Source organism: Melanerpes formicivorus, unplaced genomic scaffold (assembly GCF_026170545.1).
Source record: "Melanerpes formicivorus ecotype bairdi unplaced genomic scaffold, bMelFor1.0.p_v2 SCAF_34, whole genome shotgun sequence".
Lineage (NCBI taxonomy): Eukaryota > Metazoa > Chordata > Aves > Piciformes > Picidae > Melanerpes > Melanerpes formicivorus.
Window position 1 is genome coordinate 1,696,535 of NW_027142386.1, and position 12,785 is coordinate 1,709,319.

The following is a 12,785-nucleotide window of genomic DNA, read 5'->3' on the forward strand; positions in this document are numbered from 1 at the left end:
ATTCCTCTAGCACCGGGTAAAGCAACCCCACGGCGAGAGACGGAAGAGAGGAGAAGGAATCTAGCGGGATGGGGGAGCTCCCTCCCGCAGCACCGCCCGGCCCCGGTCAAAATCCCCCACACCGGGGTCGCTTCGCAGCCCGCCCGGCCCAAAGCGCGGGGGAGAGCTGCGGGAGGCGACGTGAACCAGCAGCCTCCGCCACGCCACGCCCCCCGCGCTCGGTGGGCGGGAACCAGGACAAGGCGCGCTCTGATTAGCGGTACCGCTTGCCACTCAGAGCGGCGGAGCCTTGCTGTTGGATGGCGCCCTGTGGCTTTATCAGTCCATCGCGCGGAGCTCCCGTGTCGTCACGGGTACTCTCAGAATCCTGTTGTCATCCCCCTCCGCTAGAAAACATAGTCCCCCCTTTCGAGTGGTGCCCTGCCGCAGCCCCTTCCCCGCTCCGCCACGTCGGCCCGTCCCAGTCACTCAGCAGTCGCCGCACTTCTCCTCCCAGCAGTACGGCGTGCGTGGGGCGCAGCACTGTCCCACCACCTGCTGATTGTGCGGTTGGCGGATGGATACAACCGGGACTCTGTGTGGGGAGGGGAGGCGCTGCAGCACGCAGGGGGCGGGAGGCCGGGAGGCGTGCGCGGGGGGGAGTGCGGGGGGCGCCGCGTCTCAGCCGCCGCCGCGGGGGGACCATGCGGAGGCAGCGGGGCCGGTGGGCGCAGCAGCAGCAGCAGGCCGGCAGGAAGAGGAGGCGGAGCGGGCGCGGCAGCAGCAGCGGCGTTAAGCAGCAGGGCGGGCGGAGGAGGAGGAGGAGGCTGCGGGAGGCGGAGGCGGGGGCGGGCCGAGGCGCACGCGCCGCCCGGTGCGGGGCGATCGCGCCGCTTCGTTACATTGTATCCGCCGGCGGCGCGAGAACAATAGGCGCCGCCGCCGCCCGCCGGCCCTGGGCGCCGCGGGCCGCCGCCCGGTGCCCGGTACTCGCTGCCCGCCCCGGTATCCGCGGGACCTTCATGCGCTTCCCCTCCCCCCGCCTGGGGTGCGCGCCTGCCCCGGAACAGGTTAAAAAACAAATAAATCATCATAATTATAATAAAAAACCCCAATAAAATAACGAGAAATACGGACGCGTGCCCCCTCCCCTCCCAGTGCTCCCGCTGTAGGGCATCGCCCGCCCGCCCCCTCCCCGCACCGGCGCTGCCCCGGGACGGGGCTCGGTTCCATTGTCCCCCCCGCGCCGTCGGCTCTCGGCAAAGTTTGTCCGGGCCGGGGGGAGGTGGGGAGTGGGCGGGCGGGCAGCGAACGGGCCGTGCCGGGGGGTCCCCACGCTCGCGGGCGGTTTGCGCTTCCCCCCCCGTCCCCCGGGAGGGGGGAGCCGGTTCCCCGTCCTGCTGCGAACTTCAGCCGGCACCCCCTCCCCGCACAGACCCTCTCTGCCGCCCCTGGCCCGGCGCGCATCCGCCCCCGGGGCTTCCTCCTCCCTGCTCCTGGGTCGCGGCACCGCTCTGCAAAAGTTGGGGGACTTGGCGGGGCGGGGGCGGCTGCCGCGGCCTCCCCCGCGGCCCGGGGGCTGCCCGCTTCCACCCACGGCAGGGAGGAGGCCCGCGGGGGCTCCTGGCGACCTCCTCCTCCTCCTCTCGGCGCGGGGCGGGGGGGGCCGGGATCCCTTCCCCACGGCACGGGGGAGCGGCTCGGGGGGCACTGACCCACTTCGTCCGCTTCCCGCAGCGCAGCGGTGCTGCCTACTTAGCACCTTCCCCTTCCCCCTCCCCTTGGGACCCCCGGCCTGGCAAGGGGCGGGCGAGCGAGGCCCGGCCCGGCTGGGACCGTTTGGGCCTGGTGCGGCTCGGCCGGGCCCGCTGCGGTCCGGTCCGGTCCGACCCGAGCGGGGGCTCCTTTGGGCCCGGCTGCGGCGTGTCCCGGGCTGCTCAGGCCGCGCCGGGAGTTGAGGGATCCGGGAGCCGGAGCAGCTCGGGGCGGCCGAGCCTTTGTCCGAGGCGAGAGGGTGCCGCCGCCGGGCCCCGCTGAGGAAACCCGAGCGGGACGGGGGGGAAGAACAGAACGGACATCTGCTGCGCGTTAGCCCGGGGCCGCCGCCGCCCCCCCCGCCCCGGCCGCCCCCCTCTGCCTGCCGGGTCAAGTTCTGCCCGGCCTTTGTGCTGCCCGGGGGGGAAGCAAAGCGCTCCCCGGTCCGGGTCCGGGTGCTGCTTCCCTGGGTTGGAGTTAAAAATAGGGGATGGAGGGATAAAAATAAAAGGCTGGAGCGAATTTGGGGTGGGGACTGTGTATTGTTGAAGTTGTCCGAGAGCTTGTCAGGGCTGCCAGGGTCTGGGGGAACTGCTGGGGTTTGGATGGGGGTGGGGGGGGATAGAGGCTGCTGGAGTGATGCTTCAGACCTCCCTCCCCCCCAGTCTTCCTCGGGGGGGGGGTGGGGTTCAGGGCTCGAACAGGGACGATCTCATCCTCCCCTACCACGACCCCACCGGGGCGGCCAAAGCAGGAGCTCGGTAAAGTTGCTTTTCAAAACCCTGCCACGGATGCAGGGGGTGACACTTAGAGAGAAAAAGCTTTTTAAAGACCCAGAAAAGGCTAGGAAAAAACCAAACCCACCCCAAAACCCCTGCAAACAACAACAACAACAACAAAACTCTCCCCTGGCTGTATTTTTCTGGTCCTGAAGGGGTTTTTTTATACACGCTGGGCTGATTTCAGCCTCTCTCTCTCTCTCTCATCTTTTTTTTGTGTGTGTGTGTGAGTGTAAAACTTCATTGAAATGTGGTGGCTGAAGCCGGGGCCCTGCCTCCTGCCTCCTCCTAACTCTGTGTGGATGGTGTGGAGTTTTCTCTTTCTTTTTTTTCCTCCTCCTCCTCCTCCTCCTCCTTAAAGCCTTATGATTAATGAGTTAAATTTATTGGCCAGCTGCCCTTTGTAACCATGAATGAGCGCCTGGAAAAGGAAAGAAAAAAAAAAAGCAGCCAAATGAACGGGGGTGGTGGTGTGGGGGGGGGAGAAGGGGGGGAAAAAAAAAAAGCCAGGAGGACTCTTTTTATCTCCTCCCAGACCTCTCTCTTCCTTCCCTCCCAAAGAAATATTTTTCTATCTTAGCGAGCTGCCCCCCCCCCCCCAAAAAAAAAGGAGGAGATCAAAAAAACAACCCAAAAAAAAAAAATAGAAGATCAACCTCTCTTTAAAATTAAAGAAAGAAATCCCCCAAAAAAATTGAGGAAGAAGAATATTTACCTGGCTTGCAAAGTTGCCCCCGGAGGGCTTATGTTGTTTTTTTGGCCAAACGCTCGGCAAACGGTTTGGAAGTTGGGTGGGTTTTGGGGTTTTGGTGGTGGTTGTTGTTGTTGTTGTTTTGCTTCGGTTTGGTTTGGGTTTGGTTTTTTTTTTTTTTTGGTTTATGTTTCCCAATCCTTTTTGGGTTTTGTGTTGGGTTTTTTTTTTTTCTCCTCCTCCTCCTTCTTCTTCTTCTTCTCTCGGCGAGAAGTTCGCCGCTCGCCGAACTGCAGCCTGGCTTCGGGCATAGCCCGGGCTCGCTCGCCCCCTGCGAGCGCAGCTGCAGGTGCTCGGCAAGCCGAAGGAAAGAGGCCTAAGATCAGACTTCTTTCTTTCTTCCCACCCCCCTTCCCCCCCCTCCCCCTTTTTCCCCCCCTCCCCCTTTTTCCCCCCCCCTCCCCCTTTCCCCCCCCCCCCCCCCTTTAAACAAAACTAGGCAAGGACAAGAGAGGCTCCTGCAGGGAGGAGTGTGGGGGAAGGAGAAGGGGGCGAGCCAAGCCAGACAAGCGCCTGAGTGATAACTTGCCTGAACCCTTTGATAAATAACTTGAGGGTTTTCCCCCCTCCCCCCCTATTTTTGTTCCCCCCCCCCCTTGGTTTGCCACACGCCAGGAACAGAATTGGCCTCCACTAGTGGAATTGGCAGCGAAAAACTAACATACAAGTGTGTGTCTGGTCAATAGAGCGCTTGTTCCTGCCTCTGGGTGCTATGTGAGGACTCTGAGTGTGCTCTCTGAGCCCAGGATTTGGCTGCTGGAGACGTGCTGGGGTTGTTTTGTTGGTTGTGGGGTTTTTTCCCCCCCCCCTTCCCTTGCCCCTTTTCTCCCTGGCTCTGGCTTTTTAAAATATTCATCAATGGGGTGGGTAGTTTGCTCTAGTCATTAAAATCTCTCTTGCTCGCTCTCTCTCCCTCCCTCCCTCCCCTCCCCCTCGCTTTCTCTAGGGCTGCCACTGTTGAGTCTGTGGGAGTATGAATCAGCAGCAGCAGAGAATGGCTGCAGTTGGGACAGACAAAGAGCTCAGTGACCTGCTGGACTTCAGTATGGTAAGGGAGCGCTGCCGGGGGGCTTTAAAGGCCGCGGGGCTTTGCCTGTGTGCGGTGTTTTGGAGCTGCAGAAGGGAGGAAATGGGAGCCTGTAAATTGGCCGTGATGGGTTTCAGATGTGCCCTGTTTGTGTGTGCCTGTGCACATGTGCTGCAACTTGTTTATTTTCAAGTTAAAGCCGTGCCTCAGCCTCTTCTCTCCCTCCTCATCCCTTCCTGCCCCCCCACCTCGCCTCCCCCAGAAAAAGCAGCAGCGTGCATGGGGAGCACAGAGAGGTGGGGTGGGGGCTGCCTTTCAGAGGGGAAGGGGAGTCTGAGTGTCCTCTGTTGAAAGGCTCACTGTGCAGCGGGCTGGGTGAGTGTCTGAAGGCTGTAACTTCAGTAGCCGATTAACCAGGCTTCTTTTTTTCTTTCCCCTCCTCTTCCCCAGCTCCAGACCATTAAACTTTTGCTCCCACAGGTTATTTTGTCACAGTTTGAAACGTGTCCAAGCTCTCCAGCACATTATTTTTGCAGCAGTTGGACACTTGTATTCCACACACTCTGCTCTTTTGTATCCTGGAAACCTTCAGCTGCCTTTAGGAGCTGTTTATTTTCAAAGAACCAGGACCTAAGGTTTCCTCCTGGAGGGTGTGCACAGCTCGGGGGTGGCAGGAGAGGTCCCTTCTGGTTGTGGCAGAGTGAAGTTGAGCCCCCAGCAGGTTGCTGCACCGGTGCTTGGCTGTCGTGGGCAGGTGACTTGTGGAGGGGAGTTTGTGTTCAGAAGAGAGTGACTTGCCGTTGGGTTCCTCTGTTGTGTGCTGCACCCTCACGGCCCTCAGGGCCTGTGTCTTGCTTTCTAGATAAGCAAACTGCTGTGAAGATAGGAAAAAAAACCCCAAACCCTTCTGTGAGGAGGAATAACCATCAGTGGCACTGCTGTGGCTCTGGGTTGTCCCAGGTCACCCAGCCCATGGCCTCACTGGGTTGATTTTCTTGCCCCTTGGAGCAGAAAGGAGGAAAGTGGTGGCAGAACTGGGGGCACCCACTGGTGCTGGCAGGCCTGTGGAAAGTGCTGAGGCTCAGCTGCCTTTCTGTACCTGAGTGCTGAGTACCTGAGTGATGGGAAAGAAACGTTTTTATGCTGCTGGGGATAAAACCAGGCCTCTGCAGGGCTCTGTGCTGTGGGGCAGTTGGTGGTAGGGTCTCTCAGTCCCCCCCAAGAGCAATCCTGCACCAGGACTGGCCCAGTTCCTGGGCAGCTGGTTCTGTTACTGACAGGGTAATTCTGCCAGTGATGTGTTTTCACAGCAGCCTGCTTGGTAGAGGAACTGAAGGTTGAAACCCAGGGCTATGTTCAGGGCTTGCTGGGGAGCAGTGCTGTGACTGTTTGTCCTTCTGTCATCTCAGAGGTCCTGTGGGTGGGCAGCAGTCCTGGAGATTTCCATCTCCTGCACCCCAGAGTGCCTGGTTTGGAGCTGCACTTTGGGCCAGTAACCCAAAGTCTGCTCCCTGGCTGGGGCTGCAGGGCTCCTGCTTTGGTTTTTTTTTTGCCCCCTTTAGATAAAAATCAACTCCCCCTCCCTGCTTAGAGCTTTAAAAACCCCAGCCCTTCGTTTCTGCTGTAGCAAACCATCCTCATTTGCATGCTCAGAGCTGTGTTCCCTGGCGGGGTCCTGACCTGTTCCTCTCTACACCACTGTCTCTGTCCATGGAGATTAGCCTGCACCCAAAGGGTTGAGTTTGGGTTCAGTTCCAACACTTTTACCCTGGTGCAACCCTGGGAATGACCAGGACTGGTTCTCTGGTTTGGGTAAGGCTCTGTGAGCAGCAGCAGCAGCAGGGTCAAGGCCTGCAGATGTCGTTTGCCAGGGACTGGAAGATGCTCCCTCCAGGATGAGTTGGGCTCCGACGCAGCCTGGATTCGAGCCAGAGCTGTTTCACAAACCCTCCTCTCTGCACACCCCCCCCTGCTCTGAGTTTGCATAAAGGGAATATTCACATCTCCTCTGAAGGATGAGTAGCTACCATGGGAAGCTGCCCTTCCTAGCTAGTAGCTGGGCTTCACCCTGGCACGGCAAGCTTGTGGTGCCCAGTGTGGGGCCGTTGAAGAGGCTGCTCCATGGGTTGCTCTTGCCTTGCTCTCCCCTGCAGACAGTTTGACCACAAAGCCTCCCTCTTCCAAGGGTATTTCTGATTTTCTTTGAATATGCAGAGCTGCATTTCAGTATCTGCAGGGGGCCTACAGGCAGGCTGGGGAGGGGCTGTTCAGAAGGACCTGTGGGGACAGGCCGAGGGGCAACGGTTTGAAAGTGGAGCAGGGCAGAGTTAGGTTGGACATCAGGGGGAAGTTCTGCACTGTGAGAGTGGGGAGACACTGGCACAGGTTGCCCAGGGAAGTGATGGAGGTGCCATCCCTGGAGACATTCAAGAGCAGACTCATGCTGGCCCCAGGCAGCCTGCTCTAGCTGGAGCTGTCCCTGCTACCTGTAGGGGGTTGGACAAGATGCCCTTTGAGGGTCCCTTCCAACCCAATGCAATCTGTGAGTGGAGCTCTGGTCCAGTAACACTCTGCAAGAGAGGAGCTGGGGGGGAAGGTTAGAGGGAGAGATTCTGGAAGCATTTCCTTTGGATCAGAATTTTGATTCCTTTTTTCCTAGGGAGATACCAACCCCTCCAGTCCGTGGGGGCCAGCTCAGTGCTGTGTCTTGCTGGGCACTGAGTGGAGTTGCACGGTCAGAGGGGTGCTTGTGGGGTCAGTAGAAGGCAGGGTGGTTTGAGATGATCTTAATTGGCCTTCCAGCCCTTTAATAAATGAAGACATTGGGTAGTTCCTGAGCTGCCAGGTGCTTGCCCAAAGCTTTGTGCCAGTGTGGAATGAAAGGGTAGAAATCAGAGGGGTTTGCAAGGGTACACATCAGAGGGGTGTGCAAGGTGCAGGTGAGGGGCAGAGCCCACCCCAGCTCTGCTGTCTGAGGGCTGCTTTGGGCTGTGCATGGCAGCAGGCTTGCTTCCCTCCACCTTAGAACAAATTGTCTTTAATAATTGCCCCAAAGTGTAGGTAATTTGTAAGCTGCTCTCACCACTGCTTCCTGGCAGGACTCCAGGGCTTGCAGATCCAGAGGAGAGCTTTGGAGAATGCATCCTGCCTGTAGAACCCAGTTGTTGGCTTAGCCTCTTTCTTAGGCTTGGGTCTTGTGTGTTATCCCCTGGCCTGGTACCTCAGGCTTGTTGTGATAGGATGAGAGGGAATGGATTGAAGCTTGAGGAGGGGAGATTGAGACTGGAGATGAAGGAGAAATTGTTGAGAGTGAGGCTGGGGAGAGACTGGCATAGGTTGCCCAGGGAGGCTGTGGATGCCCTCTCTCTGGAGGTGTTCAAGGCCTTGAGCAACCTGGGCTAGTGGGAGGTGTCCCTGTCCATGGCAGGGGGCTGGAACTGGATGACCTTTAAGGTCCCTTCCAACCCTTTCTGTCAGTCTGTGGAGCTGCCCTCGGGCTGTGCCATCCAGAGATGCCCAGAACTGCCATGGGTGCCCTGGGTGGTGTCCCAGCCCTGCTGTGGTGCTGGTGTGTGGTGGGAAGGTCCTGGGAGGGTGTCCTAATCAGTCTGGGATGCTTGGAGAGCGCTGAGAGAGCTGGGCTGGAGCAGCCATCGGGGCTGGGGACCTGTCCGTGCCGCAGAGCACGCCTGCCAAGCTAGATAGAGGCAGGCGGCTGCGTGCCAGCCTAGGGCTCTGGCAGAAGTGAAATGCTGTTAACAGCCATGATTATTAGCAGAGTATTAACCATATGCTGCGGGGCTGCTGCTTGTCAGGGTGGGTTTCTAGCTGCATGAGACATTGCAGAGTGGGCAGAGGCTTGAGCAGTCAGATAGGATCTGCCTCGGTGAGCGGCTGCTCTCCTTGCACGCCAGCCCTGGTGGCTGCAGCCAGCGAGAAGGGGGTGGAAACCGAACTGCTCCTAGCGAGCAGGGGCTGAAAACCAAAGGGTTTCCAGCAAGCAGGGCTGGAGCAAGCTCTTCCTGTCCTCCCTGCTGCCACTTCTGAGGCGCTGGGGGCTGCTGGAGCTGTACCCTGCGCCCTGCTCCAGCCGAGGCACAGCTCCTGGTTTCTCCTGATAAACCTTTAGCTTTTGTTCAGAGCAAAGCCGTTGTCAAGTTTGACTCCAGGCCACGGTGGACATTTGGGGCTGTAGTCAGGAAGGTTTAGTCTTAAGTGAACACGTCTAAAATATCCTGCTGGCAGTGGATATTGAGCTGAATTCCCTCTTCTCCCTGAATTAGCAGCTGGATGCTTTCCACACTGCAAAGCAGATTTCAGGGTTTGAGTTCAGCCTGGAGTTCATGAGGTGGGAGAGTGGAGGAAGTGAAAACAGCTCTTTAATTTGAAAACACTGATGCACTGCTAGAGGTCCACAAGAAATGAAATGCTGCTTGATTGGTGTTCCTTGTGTCTGGCAAATTCCCTTTCTTGCTTAGGAGCTGGCTGGTGGCGGCCTGAGGTCTCTCATCTGGAACCTCCACCGAGGTGGCTGAGGGTGTTTGGATCTTCCCATGCTTTGCCTTTGCATCTTTTAACCTGGGAGAAGAAATTCTTTGGGAGGGGTGGAAATGGAGATAGGAGGGTATGCAGAAGTTGTGGTCAGCTGCTGGGGGGGCTGGAGGTAGGGCTGGAGAAACCAAATACAGCAGCTTAAGACAAGGGGCAGGGGAGAGGGTTTTACATAACCCTTGACAACAAAGGCCAGGGAATGACCCAATGGCAGTTCCTCAGATGCTCATGCCTGGGTCCTTACTCTGTGCCTGGGTCCCTCCCCAGGGTATGTGCCAGCTCTGGTTGTCTCCTGCCTCCCTGCCCATTTATTTTGAAAGCAGCATTTAAAAGCAGAAAGGAAATTGGCAGTGGGTGGCTGAACTTTGCCTGTGAGCAGCACAGGCCAGCAAAGGCAGCCAGCACTTCACCTATGACTGGTGCTGGGCTCCTACAGGCAGCACCCAGCCAGCCTCAGCCCACACCAGGGTGGAAAAACAAACTGGCAGAAGACAGAAAAGCCCCAAAACACTTCCTGGGGTTGAGAAGTGAGAGACAAAGCCTGGTGTTGAGACCAGGGGTGACCCGGGGATCCCCCCCCCCCCCAAACTCTGGCATCACCCTGCTTTGGCATCCCCACCTGCCTTGGGGTGTAAGAGGGGTCTGTGACTCCTCAGGCCCTTGGGGAGGGAGTGCAGGAAGGTGTTGCATCAGTCTTGAAACCTCTCTGAAAGCAGGCAGGGAGGTGGGGAGGGCAAGAGGGCATCCCCCGGGCGCGGGGGCGTGCTGGGGATTGCCGGTGCCGGTGGGGGGGGAACACCACAGCAGCTCTTCTGCAGAACTTGAAAGCTCTGCTTGCACAATGGAAGAAAGCTGCTCATTCTCTCCACCTGCACTTGCCACTCAGACCTTGGGGGGGGTTTCAGCATCAGCAAAGTATGAAGCAGAAATGCTGCTGAAAAAGAGCCAGCAGGGCTTTTGGGGGGGTGTGTGTTGCCCTTTTTTTTGTTGTTGTTGCTGCTCAATACCATGAGCACATCCCAGCCCTCCCTGCTCACACAGGCAGAACTCTTGCCTGCTTGGTAAGGGGGGTTTGCACCACTAAATTCTCTTCCCTACCTTGGAAAGGGGGTTGGCACCACTGAGTCCTCTTCCCTACCTTGGAAGGGGGAGTTGGCACCACTGAATCCTCTTCCCTGCCTTGGAAGGGGGAGTTGGCACCACTGAATCCTCTTCCCTGCCTTGGAAGGGGGAGTTGGCACCACTGAATCCTCTTCCCTGCCTTGGAAGGGGGAGTTGGCACCACTGAATCCTCTTCCCTACCTTGGAAGGGGGAGTTGGCACCACTGAATCCTCTTCCCTGCCTTGGAAGGGGGAGTTGGCACCACTGAATCCTCTTCCCTGCCTTGGAAGGGGGAGTTGGCACCACTGAATCCTCTTCCCTACCTTGGAAGGGGGAGTTGGCACCACTGAATCCTCTTCCCTGCCTTGGAAGGGGGAGTTGGCACCACTGAATCCTCTTCCCTACCTTGGAAAAGGGGGTTGGCACCACTGAATCCTCTTCCCTACCTTGGAAAGGGGGTTTGTAGCCACTTAATCCTCTTCCTTACCTAAGAGGGGAGGGAGTGGGCACAGGCCAGGTGGGATCCACCAGGTCAAGTTCATTTTTAGTGATTGTAGAGATCTTTGCAGAGCACAGCAAGAGAGGGGGCAGGAAAAACCTGTAGCTGCACAGAGAAAGGTAGGCTGCAAGTCTTTGGGGTTGTGAGTTTGGTGGTGGTGTTTCTGAGCCCCACTGCCTGAAGAAACAAGGGGGGGGGCCTCCTGATCCACCCCAAGTGACTCTGGAGCCCACCCCAGGGAAGGTTCAGGCTGGATATCAGGAAATATTTCTTCACTGGAAGGGTTCTCAAACGTTGGAATGGTCTGGCCAGGGCTGTGGTGGAGTCACCATCCCTGGAGGTGTTTGAGCAGTGTGTGGACCTGGTGCTTAGGTTTAGTGGTGACCTTGCAGTGCTGGGTTGAAAGTGGGACTAGATGATCTGGAAGGTCTCTTCCAACCAAAGATGTTCTGGGAGCAGCCTCATGGAGGGTTGCAGCAGGAGCACCCCAGGAGTGCCAGGGTGTAGGGAGTGAGGGATGGTCATAGGGTCATAGAAGTTGGTTGGAAGAGATCTCAGAGCTCATCTACTCCAACCTCCTTGCCAGGGGCAGGGACATCTCTCAATTCAACTAGCCCAGGCTGCTCAAGGGCTCATTCAAATTGACCTTGGACACCCCCAGGGAGGAGGCACCCACAGCCTCCCTGGGCAGCCTGTTCCAGAAACCATAAAATTGATCAGGATCAGAGAATTGTTTGGGTTGGAAAAGCCTCCTAAGATCATCAGATCCAATCAGCAACCCAACCCCACCATGGGCACCAAACCATGGCCCCAGGTGCCACAGCCACAGGGTTCTGGAACACCTCCAGGGATGGGGACCCCACCACCTCCCTGGGCAGCCTCTGACAATCCCTGAGCACTCTGGCAGCAGAGAAATTTTTCCTCCTCTCCAACCTGAACCAATTTCAGGCCATTTCAGGATTGTCAGAGCAACCTGACCATTTAAGCACCAATGCACCACCTCAGGAGCTCAGATCCCAGCCAGTTTGGAGTCCCCAGGTAGGCTTAGAATCATAGAATTGTCAGGGTTGGAAGGGACTTCAAGGATCACCTACTTCCCACCCCCCCTGCCATGGGCAGGGACACCTCACACTAGATCAGGTTGCTCAGAACCACATCCAGCCTGGCCTTCAAAACCTCCAGAGATGAGGCTTCCACCACCTCCCTGGGCAACCTGTGCCAGTGTTTCCTTCTATCACCTGATCCTGGGGAGAGGAGACCAAGCCCCAGCTGCCTGCAGCCTCCTTTCAGGGTGGCTGAGGGTGAGGCCAGGTGGCTGCAGGCTGGCTGCTGTACACCCAGACGCTCTCCACACCTTGACTGAGGGCAAGGCTGTGCATCCATCCCAAGCCTGTCTGCTTTGTTTTGAGTGGCACTTTGGGTTCCTTTACTGCTGCCTTTGCCTCTCCACCACATTTAACTGTTGGGTTGTTGTTGTTGTTTTCTTTTCCTTTCTTTCCCCCCCCCCCCCCCCTTCTTTTCCTCCCCAGCCTTTGTGCAAACAAAGCTGGGCAGAGGCTTTTGTGCAGAGGAATGTCTCTGACCACAGCCAGACATCAGCTCTGTCAGGGCATGAAGCTGCTGCCTTTCTCCAGGCTCTGCTGCCCCCCATCACATTGTTTAAATCTTCAAAGCATTAAACTTGTTGTTTTGTTGGTGTTGTTTTTGTGTGTGTGTGTGTGAGGGGGAAGGGGATGGGGAGGAGGAGGTGGGGGGGGGGAGGGAGTTGCTCAGACGTTGCACAGCTAAAAATACTAAAAATTCAAATGACTTGGTGGTGAAAGTATCTGAGCAGTAAAACAACAACAAAAAAGAGAAAGGGATATTAAAATGTTAATTCACTCAGCCTTTTCCCACCAGTTGTTTTATTGGCTGCAGCTTCGGTTGTGTGTGGAGAGGAATTGAGGCTTGCTGGTTGGGGTTTTGGGGGTGGGTTTTTTTTTGGGGGTGGGGGGGTGGTGTTCTTTTTTGTTTTGGTGCCTGCTGCATGCAGGTGCATAGCAAATTGTAAATAGCAGCTCCTGAAACCTTTCCCAGCTCAGATTAACAATATTTAGACAAGTGAGCTGAGGAAGGTTTGCAGTGTTTGGGAGGGAGCTTCCCGCCAGCCGAAGAGGAGTTGGGATGCCGAAGCTGCGGCAGCGCAGCAAACAAGCAGCCAGGCTGATCCAAACAGAAAGATGTTGGAAGCTCTCTAAGCAGGGGGCTCAGTGCTTTTGCTCCTGCTTCTCCCATGGCACCCCCAAGGCTGTGTTAAGTGATGGCACTGCCAGAGCTGAGGGTTGGGTGAGGCTGAGGGGAGA

General features: G+C 57.3%; 1 protein-coding gene across 16 annotated transcripts in view; it reads left to right on the forward strand.

Moving 5' to 3' along the window:
• The first annotated feature begins 816 nt into the window (after nt 1-816).
• The window catches only part of TCF3 (transcription factor 3), a 106,521-nt gene continuing 94,552 nt past the window's right edge, over nt 817-12,785 (forward strand). For 5 of the 16 annotated variants that reach the window (XM_068156320.1, XM_068156322.1, XM_068156321.1 and 2 more), the window contains exons 1-2: nt 823-1,049; nt 4,211-4,312. In XM_068156320.1, the coding sequence (XP_068012421.1) occupies nt 4,238-4,312 (75 nt within the window). In that variant the 5' untranslated portion in view covers nt 823-1,049; nt 4,211-4,237. Of the gene's footprint in view, nt 1,050-4,210; nt 4,313-12,785 lie in introns of all 16 variants that reach the window. The other 11 variants (XM_068156325.1, XM_068156323.1, XM_068156326.1 and 8 more) reach the window with 4 other exon arrangements.